The 19,914-nt window shown below is 39.2% G+C and overlaps 1 protein-coding gene across 1 annotated transcript; it reads right to left on the bottom strand.

Moving 5' to 3' along the window:
- Positions 1-18,535: 18,535 nt before the first annotated feature.
- LOC105284029 lies at positions 18,536-19,477 on the bottom strand. Its single transcript, XM_011347216.1, has one exon. It carries the CDS (start codon positions 19,475-19,477, stop codon positions 18,536-18,538), a length of 942 nt encoding a protein of 313 aa, XP_011345518.1.
- Between the last annotated feature and the right edge of the window lie 437 nt (positions 19,478-19,914).

The following is a 19,914-nucleotide window of genomic DNA, read 5'->3' as shown; positions in this document are numbered from 1 at the left end:
TTTTGTGACATCATGATGACAAGAATTGATCAGTTACCCAATTTCCTGTTTAATATTGCTTTTTCCGATGAAGCAAGCTTCGAGATCAATGGTAATGTTAACCGCCATAACTGTCGTTTTTGGACTGACGAAAATCCTCACTGAATGCGCGAGGCACACACTCAGAATCCTGAGAAGTTGAATGTTTGGGCCGGTATTTATAATAATACTTTGATTGGGCCATTTTTCATCGATGGTAATTTGAATGCCGCTAGATATGAACGTATGCTGAGAGATCAAATAATTCCATCAATAGCTGAGAGAGCAGGTGATAATTTTGGTGAAGTGTGGTATCAACAGGATGGAGCTCCACCGCATTATGGAAGGGCTGTACGTGATTACCTAGATGAGACATTTCCAAACCGATGGATAGGTAGAAGAGGAGCAATTGAGTGGCCAGCGAGGTCACCAGATCTAACACCACTCGATTATTTCCTCTAGGGCTACCTCAAAAGTAAAATTTACTTTATAGAACCTAATGACCTGGAGGATCTTCGACAACGGATTATGCGAGAAGCTGCACTTATTCCTCCAGATGTTATCAGAAGTGCAGTAGAGAACTTTTACGTACGTTTAGCACATTGTCAAACAACAGATGGTGCGCAGTTCGAGCATCTAATGTGAATTGTGTTATTAAAAAGGGGCCTCCTTGAACAGATATCTAAGTGAACCCCTACCTTGCCTTCACTGGCCGGGTGAACCGCTACCTTGCCTTCACTGCCCAGGTAGACCTTTACCTTGCCTTTATTGGCCAAATCTTACCTCGATCTTGCCTTAGTTGACTGTACTATGTTCGATCTTGCCTTAATTATCTGGATCTTGGGTAATGCTAATGCCGGCGGTACTGTAACTTTCAAACCTCAAAACTCGGAAAGTTCTGAATGAAAAAAAACTTTATTATAATGTTTTGGAAAGCTGTCGAGGTGAGCTACAAGAATATGTAATGAAAAGTAGAGGGTTCCATTTAAACAATTCAAAATGATTTTTATGTGACCTTGACGGTGCTATTCAGTGTCATACTAATATTACTATGCAATGCGTAACTTAAAGCCCTACAACTTTTGTTTGAAACATTTTTCACGAAAATGCATATTTTTCGAAATATTCAGGGGTCCCAGAACTTTTGGCGGACCCTGATATATACAGGGTGGCCCATTTTAATTTATACAGTCGATTTTTTAAAAAACTAAAAGAGATACGAAAAAATGTTTCAGACAGACATGTCACGATTTCGAGGGGGACATAAGATGATACCATTGGTTTGACCTTGAATAGTCGTTTGAAGGTCACGCGAAGATCACCTTCAATTTCTTAAATTGAAACCCCAACTTTTTATTGCAGATTCTTATTCTCCATCGAAAAGTAAGTAACTTTTGTCTGAAACATTTTTCCGAAAAATGTCATCTTATGTCCTTAAAATGTCCTCAAAACTCATCTTGAAGATCATTTTAAGGACATAAGATGACATTTTTCGGAAAAATGTTTCAGACAAAAGTTGTATGTTTTCTCGCGTAGAATCCGAATCCGTAATAAAAAATACCATGTCTCATTAAAAAAAAATTTCAGACCGGAAGTTAGAATTTCGATAAACAATGACCCGTTTAGTTGTATCCACATTCTATGTCGTGTATGGAGATCAACGTTCGAACAGTGTATTGTCGAATATTGACAATGTCAAACGTGATTACGTAAATCGGTATTCGACAATACACTGTTCGAACGTTGATCTCCATACACGACAGAGAATGTGGATACAACTAGACGGGTCATTGTTTATCAAAATTCTAACTTCCGGTCTGAAATTTTTTTTTAATGAGACATGGTATTTTTTATTACGGATTCGGATTCTACGCGAGAAAACATACAACTTTTGTCTGAAACATTTTTCCGAAAAATGTCATCTTATGTCCTTAAAATGATCTTCAAGATGAGTTTTGAGGACATTTTAAGGACATAAGATGACATTTTTCGGAAAAATGTTTCAGACAAAAGTTACTTACTTTTCGATGGAGAATAAGAATCTGCAATAAAAAGTTGGGGTTTCAATTTAAGAAATTGAAGGTGATCTTCGCGTGACCTTCAAACGACTATTCAAGGTCAAACCAATGGTATCATCTTATGTCCCCCTCGAAATCGTGACATGTCTGTCTGAAACATTTTTTCGTATCTCTTTTAGTTTTTTAAAAAATCGACTGTTTAAATTAAAATGGGCCACCCTGTATATATGTATACAGGGTGTTTCTAAAAGGTCTGGTCAAACTTTAACCACAGATGCTACGTATCAAAACAAAGCAAAATGTCCATATAAACATGGATCCGGAAATGCTCCCCTTCTGAGATAACACAAGATAAAGTTACTTCATAGGCTTCTTTGGCTCAATTACTGTAGTAATGTTTTTTTTGTTTCGTCGCGGAGAAAACCTGCGCCAGGTTCGATCCCGGCCTTGGGGCAGCGGGGGATATGAGGATTGTTACTACTCTAAAAATCCCGTCGTCGCCTGCCTTGAGCGAGTGGCGAAGGGACACCGGAATCTCTCACGAAAACGCCGTGAAGTCCATCCTCGCCTACGGGGAGTGACGCCCAGTTGCGCACAGAATAAATTGGACACAACAGGTTTAGTGAATTGGACACAGACCCAATCGGACACAATAAGAAACGGACACAGTGATAATCGTACACAACGCTAATCGGACACAGTGGCAATCGGACACATTGTCAATCGGACACAGTGGTTGCCAATTGCACACAGTAGGAAACGGACACAGTGGTTGTAATCGGACACAGTAGGAAATGGACACACGGGGGTTTCAATTGGACACAGTAGGAAACGGATACACGATGGTTGCAAACGGACACAGTAGGAAACGGATACATGTTCCGTGACAGTTTCATTCTAATAAGGAAGAGTCAAAATTAGATGTAGAGTAAACATTGCTTTGTCTTACAAAGTACATGCGTGGATACAGTGTGGATACTTTCCCAGTATAAACTTTCTTTAATATTATTAATTTTTTATACTAGGAAAGTATATGCTTGGGTGGAAGAGCACGAGGAGGCGGGCTTCGCCCGTTACCTAGTACTCTTCCACATAAAAAAAAACAAAAAACTTTGGGGTGACCAAAAGTACTGCGTGAAAGTTACAATGTAGAACTTTGCTTTGCATGGAACCTCGCTTCATATACTCTCAGCATATGCTTTCTAAATTTATTAAATATCGCACGTATGTGCAAAGTAAGCATGGTAGCATCGCTACTCCATATAAAGAAATAGAAATAGAAAAGTCCTTACAAGTAACATTTCCAGGTTAGGAAAACTGTCACGGAATATGTGTCCGTTTGCAACCATCGTGTGTCCGATTGCAACCACCGTGTGTCCATTTCCTATTATGTCCGATTGCAACCACTGTGTGTCCGTTTCCTACTGTGCGCAATTGGCACTGTGTCCGATTGACAATGTGTCCGATTGCCACTGTGTCCGATTAGCGTTGTGTACGATTATCACTGTGTCCGTTTCTTATTGTGTCCGATTGGGTCCGTGTCCGATTCACTAAATCTGTTGTGTCCGATTTATTCTGTGCGCAACTGGGCGTCACTCCCCGATTCTTAGAGTGGTAAAAATCCCCATATCCCCCGCTCCTCCAAGGCCGGGATCGAACCTGGCACAGGTTTTCTCCGCGACGAAACAAAAAAAACATTACTACAGTAATTGAGCCAAAGAAGCCTATGAAGTGACTTTATCTTGTGTTATCTCAGAAGGGGAGCATTTCCGGACTCATGTTTATATGGACATTTTGCTTTGTTTTGATACGTAGCATCTATGGTTAAAGTTTGACCAGACCTTTTAGAAACACCCTGTATATATACAGGGTGTCCCGGGTTTTAACCGACAAACTGCGGGAGCATATTCTACTAGTGGAAATAAGAAAAAATTCTTATATCGAGTTTGCTTAGAAATGCTTTATTACAAAGTTATAAACCAATATTGAAAAGAAATATGAGATAAGTAACAACGGATTTTTTCACAAAAATAAAAATTATGTACGCAATGATTTAGTGACGCATTTCAAAATGTTCTTGCACATCGATACAAGCTAGACATCGACGTAGTACAGAATTTGTTACAGTACGACATTCCTGAAAATTTTGTTGCATCTCAGTAACTGAATTAGTAATTCGTTGCTTTAAATCTTCAAGCGAGATTACTTCTGTACTGTAAATTTTATTTTTTAAAGTTCCCCATAAATAAAAATCAAGAGGCGTTAAATCGGGCGATCTTGGAGGCCAGAAAACCGGTCCTCCTCGACCAATCCACCTATGAGCATAATGTTCATCTAACCAGTTTCTAACTTGTCTAGCATAGTGCGATGGACAACCGTCTAACTGTATCCAGCTGTTTTGGCGAAGATTTAAGATTCTTTCCGAGCGTCGTCGGTGTCTTAGAGCTGAACGAACATCATCATATTCATTCATAGGTCGAAATGAACCCAAATTACGTAATTGCAAATGGGTATTACTAAACACAGAACTATCTGGTACTCTCCTGTTAGGAAATCTACGTTGATAGTCTCGTATGGCAGCTCGTGCATTTCCGTCACAGAATCCGTACACGAAATGAATATCAGTGTATTCCTCATTTGAAAACACTTTTGGCATTCTGATAGTAATTGCTAGTTCACACGACGATTGAAATCTAACAGCTACTGTTGTGAAAGTAACAATCATACTGAATCGTTTCAACATAGTGAACATGAATACATGTGAATACACATAACATAAACATCTTCGACCTTCCAAATTCTACACTATGTTCCGTTGTTACTTATCTCATATTTCTTTTCAATATTGGTTTATAACTTTGTAATAAAGCATTTCTAAGCAAACTCGATATAAGAATTTTTTCTTATTTCCACTAATAGAATATGCTCCCGCAGTTTGTCGGTTAAAACCCGGGACACCCTGTATATATATATATATATATATATTGCTTTCTTTATTTTAACCTCTCCTATTACATGTATTTTATTTGTTCTCTTGCGTTTACATTAATAATGATTCCGCAATTAATTTAACTTGACCTTTTTCTATAATGGGCAATTGACATAACGTTCTCATTTTACCTTCATATAAATACCACATTTGAATAACGCGGTATTAACATGACGCATGTCACATGACAGCCGACCAATCAGAGGAAAGAACACCGTCACGATCTGCATCACGGCATGGGACATTTTGCACAATTTTTGATCGTCATCTCCCTATCTTTTTGTAGGCATCTTGCCAGCATCTTGCACATTTCCTGTTCACTGGGCAATCTCTGTAAAGACGTTTTTTGAAACATAAATAAAAAAAGTTCGCTTATACTTAATGTCGATCAAACGCGATCTTACTAATGCCATGCATTGTAGATAAGATTCGTGAACTCTTTGTGACACGCTTTACGTTATTGCTGGCTGGTGGTTGACGTTACCGCACGTCTGACCGCAGTCGAGTTGCTTCTACTTCACATCTAACTTGTAAGTAGACGCGACAGCCAGTACCTCGAGTGATCTTTATAATATATTATAATGTTTCGTACTCCTTGTCACAAACTTACAAATATAGAATACTAGCATCCCCCGTCACGCGGGCTTCGCCTGCGATATTATGTGTAGAATTAAATAAAAACACATTTTACCCCTTCTCGCTCGTTAGGGGTGGAATTTCGGCAAACCCACCCTTAGTGAGCACCTACGTAATAGTAGGAATATACCCTTAAAATTTCAAGTCGATAGATGCAGTGGTTCGGACTGCACGTTGATGAGTCAGTGAGTGGTATTTGGCTTATACAGGGTGTTTCCTAAGTAAGTAGACAAACTTAAGGAACATATTCCTTGGCTTATTTTAAGAAGAAAAGGTCATATAAACATATGTCCTAAATTGCTTTGTTTTCCAAAAAAGTACATCACTGTTGTCGTTCACTTTTCGGATAGCGTGCTTTTGCAGTACGAGTCAACAGCGGTGGGGATGGAGTGGGGATGGTCTCGCGGCGCTGCAAGTGAACACTCGTTTCAGACACTCCAGGTATTTTTGAGCGTGTACGTCAATCAATGGAAAGGAGAGTTGAGGCGTGTATCATGGCTGCAGGTGGACATTTTCAGCAGTTACTGTGATGTTATTATTTTTCTTTTTAGTTACTATTTTCTTTTTCGTTATAATTTTTCTTTTTGGTTACTATTGTTTTTCATTTGTTTCATTTGCAATAACACAAACTGTTCTATAATAAACGAAAAGTGAACGAAAACAGTGATGTACTTTTTTTTGGAAAACAAAGCAGTTTAGGACATATGTTTATATGACCTTTTCTTCTTAAAATAAGCCAAGGAATATCCTCTTTAAGTTTGTCTACTTACTTAGGAAACACCCTGTATATATATATAACTTGCAATATTTCTTTAATTTTTCATTGTATCTTTATTTTTATTTTGATAAAAAAAAACAGTAGTTTAGATAGTAATAAAATTCTGTATGTATACTTCTTACTATTAATAATAAATTTAAATTATATCCTAGTATCAACTAAACGCTAACGTAGAGAGAACAAGCTTCGAAATATATTTAAATTAAAACAATATTTTTTAAATAACTGATGAGCGTTTGAAGTTTCATTATTTTTTTTAAATATATTTATCTTACAATATTTCTTTACTTTCTCATTTTATCTTCTTTTTTATTTTGATAAAATAACAAAAATATTATGTAGTATTTATATATTGTATATATTATATATAAAAATATTATATTTCAATTGCAATGTTTCTGTAATATTAGCAACATTTCAGAAATATTGTAAAAAATATTGCTATAAATTACGCTATATAATATGCTGTATTAACTTATATAAAACTTACATATACAGATTCTCAGAAAGACGGTTATTTATTGTTTGAAAAGAAATAAAAAGATTAATATTTTTGTTATTTTATCAAAATAAAAAAGAAGATAAAATGAGAAATTAAAGAAATATTGTAAGATACATATATTTAAAGAAAATAATGAAACTTCAAACGCTCATCAGTTATTTAAAAAATATTGTTCTAATTTAAATATATTTCGAAGCTTGTTCTCTCTACGTTAACGTTTAGTTGATACTAGGATATAATTTAAATTTATTATTAATAGTAAGAAGTATACATACAGAATTTTATTACTATCTAAACTACTGTTTTTTTTTATCAAAATAAAAATGAAGATACAATGAAAAATTAAAGAAATATTGCAAGATATATATATATATATATTTAAAGAGAGTAATAAAAACTTCAAACGTTATCAGTTATTTAAAAAATATAATATTGCTCTAATTTAAAAATATACTATACGTGTGTAAACATATAATATTAATGAAAGCGCATAGTCTATGAAATACAAAGTATTATTTCGTATTATTACAAATACATTGTGCATCGTAATATTATCTGCGTTACTTACAGACTGGAGAGATTCCTATTACTACTTGTCCTTTAGCCGCCACCGCCATCTGCCCATCGCGCTCCTTACTCGCAAGTAGCGACGGCATTTATGCCGTTGATTGTACATGCTGTATAGGGTTTCGAGATAGCGCGTCAGCGTTGACGTTTGTTTTGCCGGCTTTGTAAGCGATTTCATAGTCATACTCAGCGAGTTTAATTCTCCAACGTGCTAATCGTGAGGTGAGGTCTTTTGCTTTATGAAGCCAAGTCAACGGCTTGTGGTTGGTAACTAAGGTGAATCGTTTCCCGTAGAGGTATGGTCGAAAATGTTGGACGGCGTACACGATCGCTAGTAATTTCTTTTCAATTAGTAGAATAATTTTTTTCGGCGTCATTTAGGACTCATGATGCATAACTTATGGGACGATCTTTCCCTAATGATCCCTGACTCAAAATAGCGCCTATAGTCGCATCTGATGCGTCTGTTGTAACTATGAATGGTTTTGTAAAGTCGGGATATTGTAACACCGGTTCTTCACATAAAGCATTTTTTAAAGTACTAAAGGAGTCTTGTTCTTTCTGTTCCCATTGAAATTTTGTGTCATTTTTTAGCAAGTTAGTTAAGGGTTTCGCTATTTTAGAGAATCCTTCTATAAATCGGCGGTAATATTCAGCTAAACCGAGGAATTGTTTTTATATTTTTGGCGCGTTTAGGTGTTGGAAAATTTTTTACCGCTTCGATCTTTTTTGGATCGGGATAGACTCCATCCTGACTTATTACGTGTCCCAGGTAATTGATCTCTTTTCGGAGAAATTCACACTTATCAGGCTGTAGTCGGAGGTTCGCCTCGCGTAGTCTAGCTGCTAATTTTTCAAATTTAACCTCGTGCTCGCGTAATGAACTCGCATATAACAATGTCGTCTAAATAAACAAACATTTCGATTCCTTGTAATCCCTTTAGTATTAGGTCCATTAATGTTTGAAAAGTGGGCGGTGCGTTTTTGAGACCGAATGACATTCTATCAAATTCATAATGCCTGTGTGGAGTGGAAAAGGCAGTCTTGTGATTATGATTTGGATGCATCCTAATCTGATGAAAACCGGAAGCCAAATCGAATACTGAGAAGTATTTAGCACTGCCTAACTGATCGAGTATGTCTGTAATATTAGGAAGTGGATATGCATCGCCTATTGTCTTTTCATTCAATGTTCGAAAGTCTCTTGGTAAATATGTCACAAAATCAATATTCCTTTCATTCTGGTGACGAAAGTGGGACATTAAAGTACGGAGCGCCTCCATCACTGTGCTTTGCGCCACGTACGACGAACAATTGATGAGTAACAACTCACTGGGAGCCATATATATGAAATTCCTCCCCACCATTAGCAACTCCCCACTAAGTTCTTCCCACTCCCCACTAGGTTCTCCCCCACTGTTAACTATTATTCAATATAAGATGTCTGAATGCGGCATTGTACTTTCCATTTCCGATTCCTTGTTCCGATTGCATGTCACCGCTGCATGCTCTGCAAAATATTGACGTATGTATAGAACGATATTTGAACATTGCCTTCTTTTTCTTCTTCCTTTTTCTAACACATTCGGAAAGCCGCCGAAAAGTAAATTTCGAAATTGTTTAATATACATATAATGTCCTAGAGATGTTATATTACGCACACAAACATCTTAAATTATGGATAGCGTGTCGAAAGAAAGCTTGAACATCCAGAATTTGAATTACATATGTACATTACATGTTGTGTAGTTGTGTATTTCGTTTAGATTGTTCACGCACCTTTGATTAATGAACACCAAAGATTTTATTTGTGGGCTGGATGGGAAACTGGAGCGAGATTTGACGGTTGAATGTACGAAGACTGTTCAATTGCCACTTGACACTGACTTTATTGAGAGTTTGCACGACGGTCCGGACGGACTCGAATACTTCGCTATCAAGCACGCGTGTCTTTGCTCAGGTCTCGTGATTCTCTGTCCGCTTGTTGGGCTCTATCTTCGTCCGGACCGATAAACATGGTTTCGCGTAAATTATGATTTCACATAATTGGTCCACGTGTCGATGACCTGACTCCACTAGGCCAATCACGCTACGGCGACTTAAGCTTCTCCATATATGGAGTTGTTTTCCAACTCGCGCTCTACCTATTAGAGACAAATACTTCGACCAAGGACCGTTGTCGGTTCTCGAATTTTCCGGAAGCTCGAAAATATAGTACACGATTTTGAACATGCCGCCCGCCTCGCATGCATTACGGATGCGAAATAATGGACTGAACTGTTTTAACAAAAGGTGCGCCTAGGCCAGTCGCAAAGATTGCCTACTGATAACAACAAGATTCACTGATTACAAGAAACAATTTTCGTACACGACTTAACGCTAATTACAAGAGAATATACGGTTTGCATAGAAAGAGTGTTATACGCGGTCATTTACGGTGCAGCCTGCTCCATCGAGGCTGGAGTCAGGCATCGGTTGACCGGCAGGCGGCAGATCTGAGTTACCGGTCGTTTAAAGGAGCTGTTAGCGGTGCGTAGCGAGACTACCCGCACGATGCCGTCTGCGCCGAAGTGCACCTCGGAGATTCGCGCGAGGCTCCACTTCGAAGGGGGAAGTAGGTTTGTTTTTAAAAGTACTAGCTCGCCGACTCCCAAGTCCGGTTCACCCGCAGTCCACTTCCGTCATGTCTTATAAGTTAGCGGAACAAAATGAGCAGAATCAATTCTAATTCACATTTTTATTTGTTGCTCAATTGTTGCTAAAAGTTGCTAAAGAAAAAAATTTGTTGCTCTGTAAGTTTCTTTAAAAACTAATGTTCCGCTAAAGGAAGATTAAGTTAGCGGAACAATACATTTATATATAAACAAAACTATAATAACAATAACATAAGAATTAGTTGCTAATTTGTTGCTTTCAAAATATCCGAATTTGTTGCTTGTAAAATAAGTTTAAACAATAGAGGATTATTTCTCAGCGTGTCGCGTTACAAGAGTAAACTATAATAAATAAATTTGTTGCTTGCTTAAATTTGGTACCGGCACATTGTCTGCATTTGTTGCTCTCGAAATATCCAAGTTTAGAATTTGTTGCTTGCAGAATATGATTAAACAATAGCGGAAAACCTCTCAACGTACACCGTTACAAGAATACAACAAAATTACCTTTTTAAAAAAAGGTACAAAAAAAGGACCAAGTATACGCGCCTGAAGTTCTTTCAAAAAGGTCTCTACAAAACTAATGATATGAACAAATTGCGCTAACTACAATGGGTATTTATGCAAACCAGAAAATCTATTACTTTATTATTACTCTTTGGCCGATATTCATTGTTGATTCTGATTTAAGACCATCTTAAGTACAATCATAAGATATTTGAAACCAATCACACACAGTTGGAAAATTTGTTTTCTTGTTAAAAACTATGCCGGTTAACATTTTTGTGTTAAATATTTAACACATTCATGTGTTAATTTAACATGTTTCTGTTGTGTTAATTCAACTTAAGTGTTAAATTTTTAAAACAACTAAAAAAAGTGCAAAAAGTACACATTGTGCACCTATTTTTTATTTTACACAATAGATATGTTCCGTATTATTAGTAACAAGTTTTATCTGTTAAAATTTACAGAAAACTATGTTGAGAGTAAAGATGTATGTAAAAATAACTTTTTTTTCGAGTTAATTTTATCATTAAAAATATGTTGATTTTACACAAAATTTATTTCAAATTACTTCGCAGTTTGCATTCATTTTGGGTTAAAATATTAACATAATATTAGTGTCACCATTTAACAAATCCATATTATGTTAAATTAACACAAAAATTTATGTAAACCGTTTGGGACACGTGATATCTGTTAAATTTAACACAAATTTTTCACCTGTGCACAGTCGTATTAGCATCTTAAGACATTACTTCAGATCGTCTGGAAATAAGAACGGACTATGAATACTAGCCTTTGATATTAAAAAATAAAGGACATAATAATATTAAGCAGATATTTTTATACGAATAAATATTTTAATACATAGAAATATATTTATTAATACAAATAAGTGTTTTTTTCAAAATACTTGGCGCTGCTAAACCGAATCATTATGTTAATTGCCTCATTCTCTTTCTTTCTCTCTTGTGAATGCGTGCATGTGTATGTATGTGTGTGACATTAGAATTAAGCATAGAATAAGTTTAACTACATTTGTACATATATGTATTTCAGCGAGTTGTTATGTAATTTAGAGTTTAAGGAAATTATTGTAATCTTTAGATTATTTAAATACTAAGACAATTTTTTATTCGGTTTAGCAGCGCCAAGTATTTTGAAAAAAAAACACTTATTTGTATTACTAAATATATTTCTATGTATTAAAATATTTATTCGTATAAAAATATCTGCTTAATATTATTATGTCCTTTATTTTTTAATATCAAAGGCTAGTATTCATAGTCCATTCTTATTTCCAGACGATTTGAAGTAATGTCTTAAGATGCTAATACGACTGTGTGATTGGTTTCAAATATCTTATAATTGTACTTAAGATGGTCTTAAATCAGAATCAACAATGAATATTGGCCAAAGAGTAATAATAAAGTAATAGATTTTCTGGTTTGCATAAATACCCATTGTAGTTAGCGCAATTTGTTCATATCATTAGTTTTGTAGAGTCCTTTTTCGAAAGAACTTTAGGCGCGTATACTTGGCGCTATTTTTGTACCTTTTTTTAAAAAGGTAATTTTGTTGTGATTTCACACATTTTGTAGTGTGAAGTATGTTATTCTTTTTTATAATATATGAGGAGGTAAAAGCCATAGTCCTGTCAGTCAAGGTTTTTAAAAGTATTAACTTACATGTTTCCTATTCTAAAAGAGGCGTGTTAACTTCGTGAAGTTCTTTTTTATCGAATAGTTGAGACCTCCTTTCCGCGATGCTGATTGGTTCTCTCGCTTGGCTCGAACTTCGTGTGACTTGAACTTCGTGTTGCGAATGTCAGAATGTCATAGTGGCTGTCAGTGCGGTTATATTGATAATTTTATTTATTATTTTTGTAGGATGTTGTTATTAGGGTAGAGCGGTAGGCAGAACTGGAGTTTGCAATTCGAGTTTTAATATAATGAAAATACAGCACATCGACTATACCACACTCTGGCACGCGATGCTTGTTTATAATTCTCTCTGTTCGTCAAATTGTACGGACTCGCTTGCAATATTCTCTTTACTCGTAATGACTCGCAATGACTCTGCTCTTAGACGGTTCGAGACTCTCTCTCCCTTGCTTTGTTCCCGGCCTTACGACAACCCAATCCGATAACATCCCCTCTCCGTGACGCCGATCTCCCCGCAAACATCCTCGCCACGCAAACACACCGAATTCGACATACTACATTTCTTAGGAACGTGAAAACGGCAGCTGTCATTTCTGTCAAATTTGTATATTGATGAAACACGATGAAATAAATATAACACCTTTAACGCCTTTTTTAGAATAGGATTTGTGTTATTTATTATAAGAATTGTTGTAAGAATTTATTGATTTATTTGTCATAAAAAGGTAAGAAAAATTAAAAGAAAATTTTAACCGAGAAAAGATACGATAAGCGCGAGGGGTCCCACAGCACGCTACGCCTCTGCGTACTCCGACCGCGCGCCGTCTGATTAGACAACTTTAACTGTTAATAACTCGGTAAATAATGGTCTGAGCCAAAATCGGAAAAGGAACTTTTTGTTCAATATTTAACCCTCATTCACCCTCTGAAATATTAATGAAGAGTTATGGGACACCCTGTATAATAAATAATAGATGAATATTATTATTCGAAAACATTAATATTGAAAAATAAAATAGCGCGCGCATAGCATTCGCTCTCTCGCCCTCTCGCTCTCTCATTCACTCGCTCTCTTGCCCTCCCGCTCTCTCGCTCTCTCACTCTCTATCATCATCGACGTGGTGCAACGTCGTCGTTGTCGTCGACGTGGTGCAACGTCGTCGACGTGGTGTTGCAGCTTCAAGTGTTTCAGAACATTTTCTATCCCTTTTCTTTGAAGCATCTGAAGCATCAACTGGACCGCAGCCCGCGTCGTACATCTGTACATGCTATCTCGCATCTCTGGCGCACGCGAGAAAACCGATATTAACTGCTCCCATCTCGTTGAAAAGAACGAACTGTACAAACGACGATGATGATAATGACGACGTTTCTTAAGTGAAATTTGCCAATTTCAGACTTTGCACCGCCATATCTCCGCTCGTAGGGCACGTAGGAGAAAAATAAAAACACTTTTATTACATAATTCGACCCCAAGCTATCCATTGAGCTATTCCGAACTTGATCTGTTCAGCGGTTATTGAGATCTAATAATCTGAGTGTCTGCGAAAGCGTCGCTTCGCGTAACAGTACACGGTCGGTCTCGCTGCGCATATACTTGGCGCGAGACACTACCGTGTCTCTTGATAAACTATAAGAAATAAATTTGTTGCTCGCTTAAATTTGGTACCGGCACATTGTCTGCATTTGTTGCTCTCGAAATATCCAAGTTTAGAATTTGTTGCTTGCAGAATATGATTAAACAATAGCGGAAAACCTCTCAGCGTACACCGTTACAAGAATAAACTATAAGAAATAAATTTTTAATCTCCCGACTTCATTGTTATCTCTGTGAGATTGCGAAAACACTGTCGCCAAAAAGTAACTAGCGTATTAAAAACGCAAATACGGATGGGGCGCGTATATAGCGATATAGAGGTACTTTTAGCTTTTTTTTATTAAATGCGTTTTCAGAATATGACTTTATCATATATGGTTGAATTTAACATTAAATATGCTTTAAGTTTTGTTGAAAGATAAATTTAAAAATTTTCCAAAATTGAGGAGGGGGAGGGATTTCGAAAAATATGACATTTTCGAAAAATCTAATTGTACTGTTATAAAGTACATTAGAAGCCATAAAACTTTTACTTGAAACTTTTTTTTTATTTTTTACTGTTTCCACGGTATTCGCTAAGAAATATGAAAACCGATTTTTTTCAAGTGGGTGGGAGGGATCACCCCCTTAATAGCGATAAGGGCCCGTATAAAAAAATATGTGTCTCATATTTTGACCTAGACAACAACATATTCAAAGCTTATCAAAATCGGCGTGTGGCACTTGGGTAGTGTTGCTTGTTAGACCTACCGTTAAATTTTTCTCCGAAGCAATGTATTATTAAACCGGCGCGATGCCGTTTGGTGCGCATCAATTGAGCTAACGACTCCGACACGAAGCTCAAGGTGGATCCCTGATTGAGCAGGGCACGCACCTTAAAGGACCGACCTTCGGTAGTACGAAGCATCACCCACGCCGTCGCCAGCAATACGCTGCGCTGGGCGGAGCTCGCACCGAGGTCGGCTCGCACGCCTGAACGCTATGAACCATGGCGGACGCGACAGGCACGAACTCGCGGGACGGTGCGGATGTCGCCGCGACATTCGCGGACGGGAGGATGGACTGTCCAACGTTCTCATTTCCGCCACAATTCTTGACGACGCACAGTGGGGCAACGCGGCCAAAAATAGGTTTTGAGCAATATTTTTATTTTCCATAATAACTATTAAAATCTGTTGTATAACATTTCAAAGTATTAAAAACTCTATAAACATCAAGTATTAAAACAATTTATAATGTTTTCTTGAGTATGTAAAAATAGCTAAATTTAATTCATGTTTTTGATCAAATATTCGAAACAGTTGAGTTACTCTTAAAAATCAACTAAAGGCAATAAATGTTTTTAACGTATTGAATTTATTACTTACTGACGTTTAAAACTTATTTAAAAAATTAAAAATTTAATTGTGTACATAAGTGTTTCTTGAACAGTCCCTGACTACTAGACTGATTTTAAGGAAATGGTGCAAAAGATCATTCTTTCAACACATTTTTAATAATGATATACAACAACAGACAAGTTGTGTGACAGATGGAATTCTTCTTTAACATCTCTCCTAATTGTTGGTAAAAATCTCCTTTGCAGATGTGAAAGTTACGAATAATATAAGGCGGAACGTTTTTGTAAGCTATGACGCCGGACAGTGTTCCGAATTATATGCAAATACGTATGATTATACGTTATTAATTTTTTTTCCAGACAGCACATGTGTGTAAAAGGCATCGTAAAGACATCTTTAAGACGTCTTTTAGACATACGTGTCTCAAAGATAGGTTAAAGGCTGTGACGTGACGTTTCGAGACGTCCGTCACAAGGGGCGGTAGGATTGGGGAAGCACAAATATTCCGTCGGGATCGTTTCTCTCGCATTTGAGGGGGAGTGATACTTTACCGAGCGGCGTGTGAGCGCGTAATTAATAGTGTTCAGAATTTCGCAGAGTCTAAGCCAATCCGGAAGAACTGTATCTCACACCTCGAGACAGCCAACAACGGAGCAAGAACCCGGCGGAAAAGAAGACCGAAGAAGGGAAGCCTGAGGGTCGCGGGAGCGTTGGAGGTTCCGAGCCGGGTAAGGAAACGATCCCGCCGACCGCCGAATCAAGATGCCGAGTAGCAAGGAATTCCGTGCCGACCCGAAGAAAAGAGCACAGCAAGCTCGACCACCTGGGAGGGGGTGCGCAACCCCTCGGCGACAACCTCGAGTCCCCTCGTTTGGGCCTGGCCAGCTCGGCGAGGAAAAGTAGAGACCGGGGAAGGTCGGCGCGGCCAGCAACCTAAAACGATCCACGGAAGCGCCTGAGGAACGGCTACCCGCCGTGCGAAAGATAGCGGCGATAGGGGCTGCGGCGGCTCGGCGATAAGTCGGTGGTGGATCGATGCGCGGATCGATGCGCGAACGGTAAAGGACCTTGCGACGCGCCCCGCGACTCGTCACTTGGAGTGTGGCGAAGCTGGAGGAGCGATCTGGACGAGGGCCCCGAAACAGAGAGCGAGAGAGCCGCGAGCGACGACGCAGAGGACGAGGTTTATGTAAGCTTGCACTCTGCGATTCTTTGTAATTATACCGGCTACGACGGCGCCTCGAGCTCAGTCGCCGCAATAATTGTCTCGCCCCGTACCCAAGGGGAACCGACTATCGTGTAGTACCGAGGAGAACAAGAAAAGAGGCGAGGCCCGTCCGCCTCGGTGTCGCGCATAAGGGGGGTAGAACTTCCACCTCGAAAGCCAACTCCAGTCAATTGTCGCGTCATATTGTCGTCTTTGTATTAATATGCGTTGCCGAGCTGTTAATTGGGGAATCGTGTGTCGCGTGATAGTGCCGTAGTTGTATTGTCGTAATTGCGTTGCCGAGCGGGGAATCGAGAAGTCCGTGATTTCGAGTATTACGTTGTTGAGTCCTAGTATCGTCACGCATCTTACGTTTATGTACGGATCTGCGTTGCTGCCGAGTAGTCTAGTAGCGGGGTATCGACTGCCGAGTGGAATACGGTCGAGACTTTCCGAGTAACGCCTGTGAGAGACAGAGCCGGGATTGAGGCGAGATCGCGAGAAGGAAGAGGATTTCGCGCCGAGAGAATAACGGCCGTTTCCTAACCGGACCGCAGCACCTCGCGGAAATCACCGGGGAGGATCTCGAGAACGGGTGCCGAGAGAGTCCCCACGAAGAAAAGACTGACTCGCGTATCCGCTATTCGAAAGGGTGCGGTGACGACCGCATCGCGTATGCGTCGTTGTGTTACTCGAGTTGGCGTTTGTTAGAGTCCATGTGATTCGGGGTGACGAATCCCTGTACCCCCGGAAGTTCTCGAAATACATATGATTTATTATTTTATACCATTGCGTTGTGTCTTACTGCCTTCCTTCCAGCGGCCTTCTAATACCCTACCCACGACGGCTGACTAGTCGAGCTATCTAGTTTTGCATGCTGATTTCGTGAGCGGCGCAAGTGATTGCGCCTGGCGCCCAATTTATCGTTTGCCGTATCGGTGATCGTGACACCGAGACTCAGATCCGCGGTTGAGAGAGAGAGTTATCGAGAGAGAAAGAATATCGAGAGAGAAGGAATATCGAGAGCGGAGAGACTGAGTTCCGAGCGAAAGAGTGTCGAGAGGACTTGCCGAGGAAAATCTGAGTCGTCACGATCCCGTTGTTCGGGAATAATTATCGTTTCCGTAAGTTTCGCGTGTATCTCTGATTTGCGACGCCGCGCCTACGCGCACGGCGGCCCGTAGGCACAGCGACGGCCGTCGCAAGGCACGCCTTTACGATGTCTTTTAGACATGCGTGCTGCCTGGGTTGGTTCTGCCATGCTCACTAGATGGCGTGGAAGAGATTTTCGTAGCTTTCTCGTAATAAGAATGGTACTCTTTTGGGTATATAAGAATGGAATATTTTCAGTATTAGTGTCGAGGCATTGTGAGACATTGTCGTTCATTTGCGATTTATCACATTATATGCACTCGAATCCACGCACCACGCATACTGTGTATTGTCAATTCTTACTACATTGCTTTTTTCGTATTCATAAATATTTTCATACTTTATTTCTTTTATCGTTTACTTCATTACTTTATGTGATTCATTAAAAATTTAGTTTTCCTTAAACTTACTTAGTTTTCTTAGATTAAGTCGTTTCTAATTTGTTTGTGCAATTTTTTTCATGTTTTTAGTTTTAGTGTTTTAGTGTAGATTTTTCGTTTGAATGTAGATTAGTTAGTTGCATTAATATTTGGTACAATTGTTATTTTATAATTTAAAGCATTCGTTAGATATTTAGAGTATTCATAAGACATTTTTTCGTATATTAATAATATTTTAGTAATAGTAGTATTTTTAAACTTTGTGTTTATTAGTGTAGATATAGTTTTTAATCTTAATTTTTCAGTAGGTTTTAGGTTCATTTAGTTATATAGATAATTTTTAGTTCAAATTTACGTGTATAGTCCCCCCTCTAAAAGAAATAAACGCCTCTGAATGGATACATTACACATAAATCCATAATTCAAATATACACCCTTACCTTTACATATCCCGTAAATTTCATCGAAATCTGTTCAGTTTTACGGATTTTATATATTTTTGGCCGTTTTTCCCCGATTTGCCCCACTATGCGACGGTCCGACCATGCAGCAACGAATGATGCTGACGTTTACAGTGTTTACACCGATTCTTACTCGGACACGTTTTGATAGAGTGTCCGGAATTTAAGCAATTAAAATAAAGCTTCTTAGTTTTAACGAAAGAGGAACGCTGATCGACAGACTTTCCCATAAATTCACTGCATCCGGATAAACGGTGATCGCCGGAGCAATCGGCGCATTTGACTACGGTAACATTGTGGACCGATGAGGAAGACCTTTTGTCTCGAACGCGCGGCGACGCGGGATCACGCGGAATCCCGTAATCGGACAGCCTACGAATGCGTACGCTCATTAACTCGTCCAATTCCTTATACGTCGGGTATTCGCGAGATTTTCCGCGAGAAAGGTTCCATTCTCTGCGAGTCTTGGAGCTGAACTTTTTTGAAACAAGGAACACGATCAAATCGTCCCAGTGTTCAACCGGGCGACCAAGATTAGTCAGCGCAGCAAGAGCAGCCGCAACGGAATCTCGCAGCGCTTGGAGCTCCTTCACCGTTTCCTGTTTCATCGCTAGCATGTCCACGAATGCGCTTATATGCGCTTGGATTAACGCGGACCTGTTGTCGAACTCGTCGCATAGACGCTGCCACGCCGCCTCGTAATTCGCGTCGGAAATCTGGATATTATTAATGAGCAACGCAGCTCGACCGAGAACGCTGGCTTTCAAATAATGCAACTTTTCGGTGTTAGACAACGAGCGCTGTGAATCAACGAGGGACTCGAACATTCCGCGGAACGTCTCCCACTCGATGAATTCTCCGGAGAATTTCGGGAGCGCAATTCGCGGAAGCTTTACCGACACAGAAGAATTCGCGTCGTGAAACGAAGAATGGCTGGACGGACCGGTAATGGACAGATTTGGATCTAGTTTACCAAGTAAATCGTCCAGATAATCCGCTGCTTTCATATATGCCTCCTCCGCGCCAAGAAACGCATCGTAAATGAAATAGGCCTCGGACCGCCGACTATCCTCCGTCGCCGTCTACAGGATCTTCACGTTAAGACCTCGGCACTACTTCCATAGGTCCTCCAGACTCGCTAGTCGCCGCTTAAGTTTTGGAACCGTGACATTGACCTTGGCCAGCTTCTTAGCGTTAATAATCACTCGCTACACCGACTCAATCACGGCTCGTTGAGCCACGAGGAGTGACTGCAGGTCCTCGGCCATGGTCAGCTTTGCCTTCGGGAGACTCACAGAGCGGGGACGGACTTCACTCTACTAAGTGGATTCTTCGTCTGAGAAAGAGATCAGCACGCCCTGAGTCCGCCAACTCCGCCAGCTAAGTCGGAGCCGGATCCGTTGGTGAATCAGCCTAACAGCACAACCAGGGTTCAAGGGTCAGA

Source organism: Ooceraea biroi, chromosome 5 (genome assembly GCF_003672135.1).
Source record: "Ooceraea biroi isolate clonal line C1 chromosome 5, Obir_v5.4, whole genome shotgun sequence".
Taxonomy (NCBI): Eukaryota; Metazoa; Arthropoda; class Insecta; order Hymenoptera; family Formicidae; genus Ooceraea; species Ooceraea biroi.
This window is presented reverse-complemented; position numbering and strand designations above follow the sequence as displayed.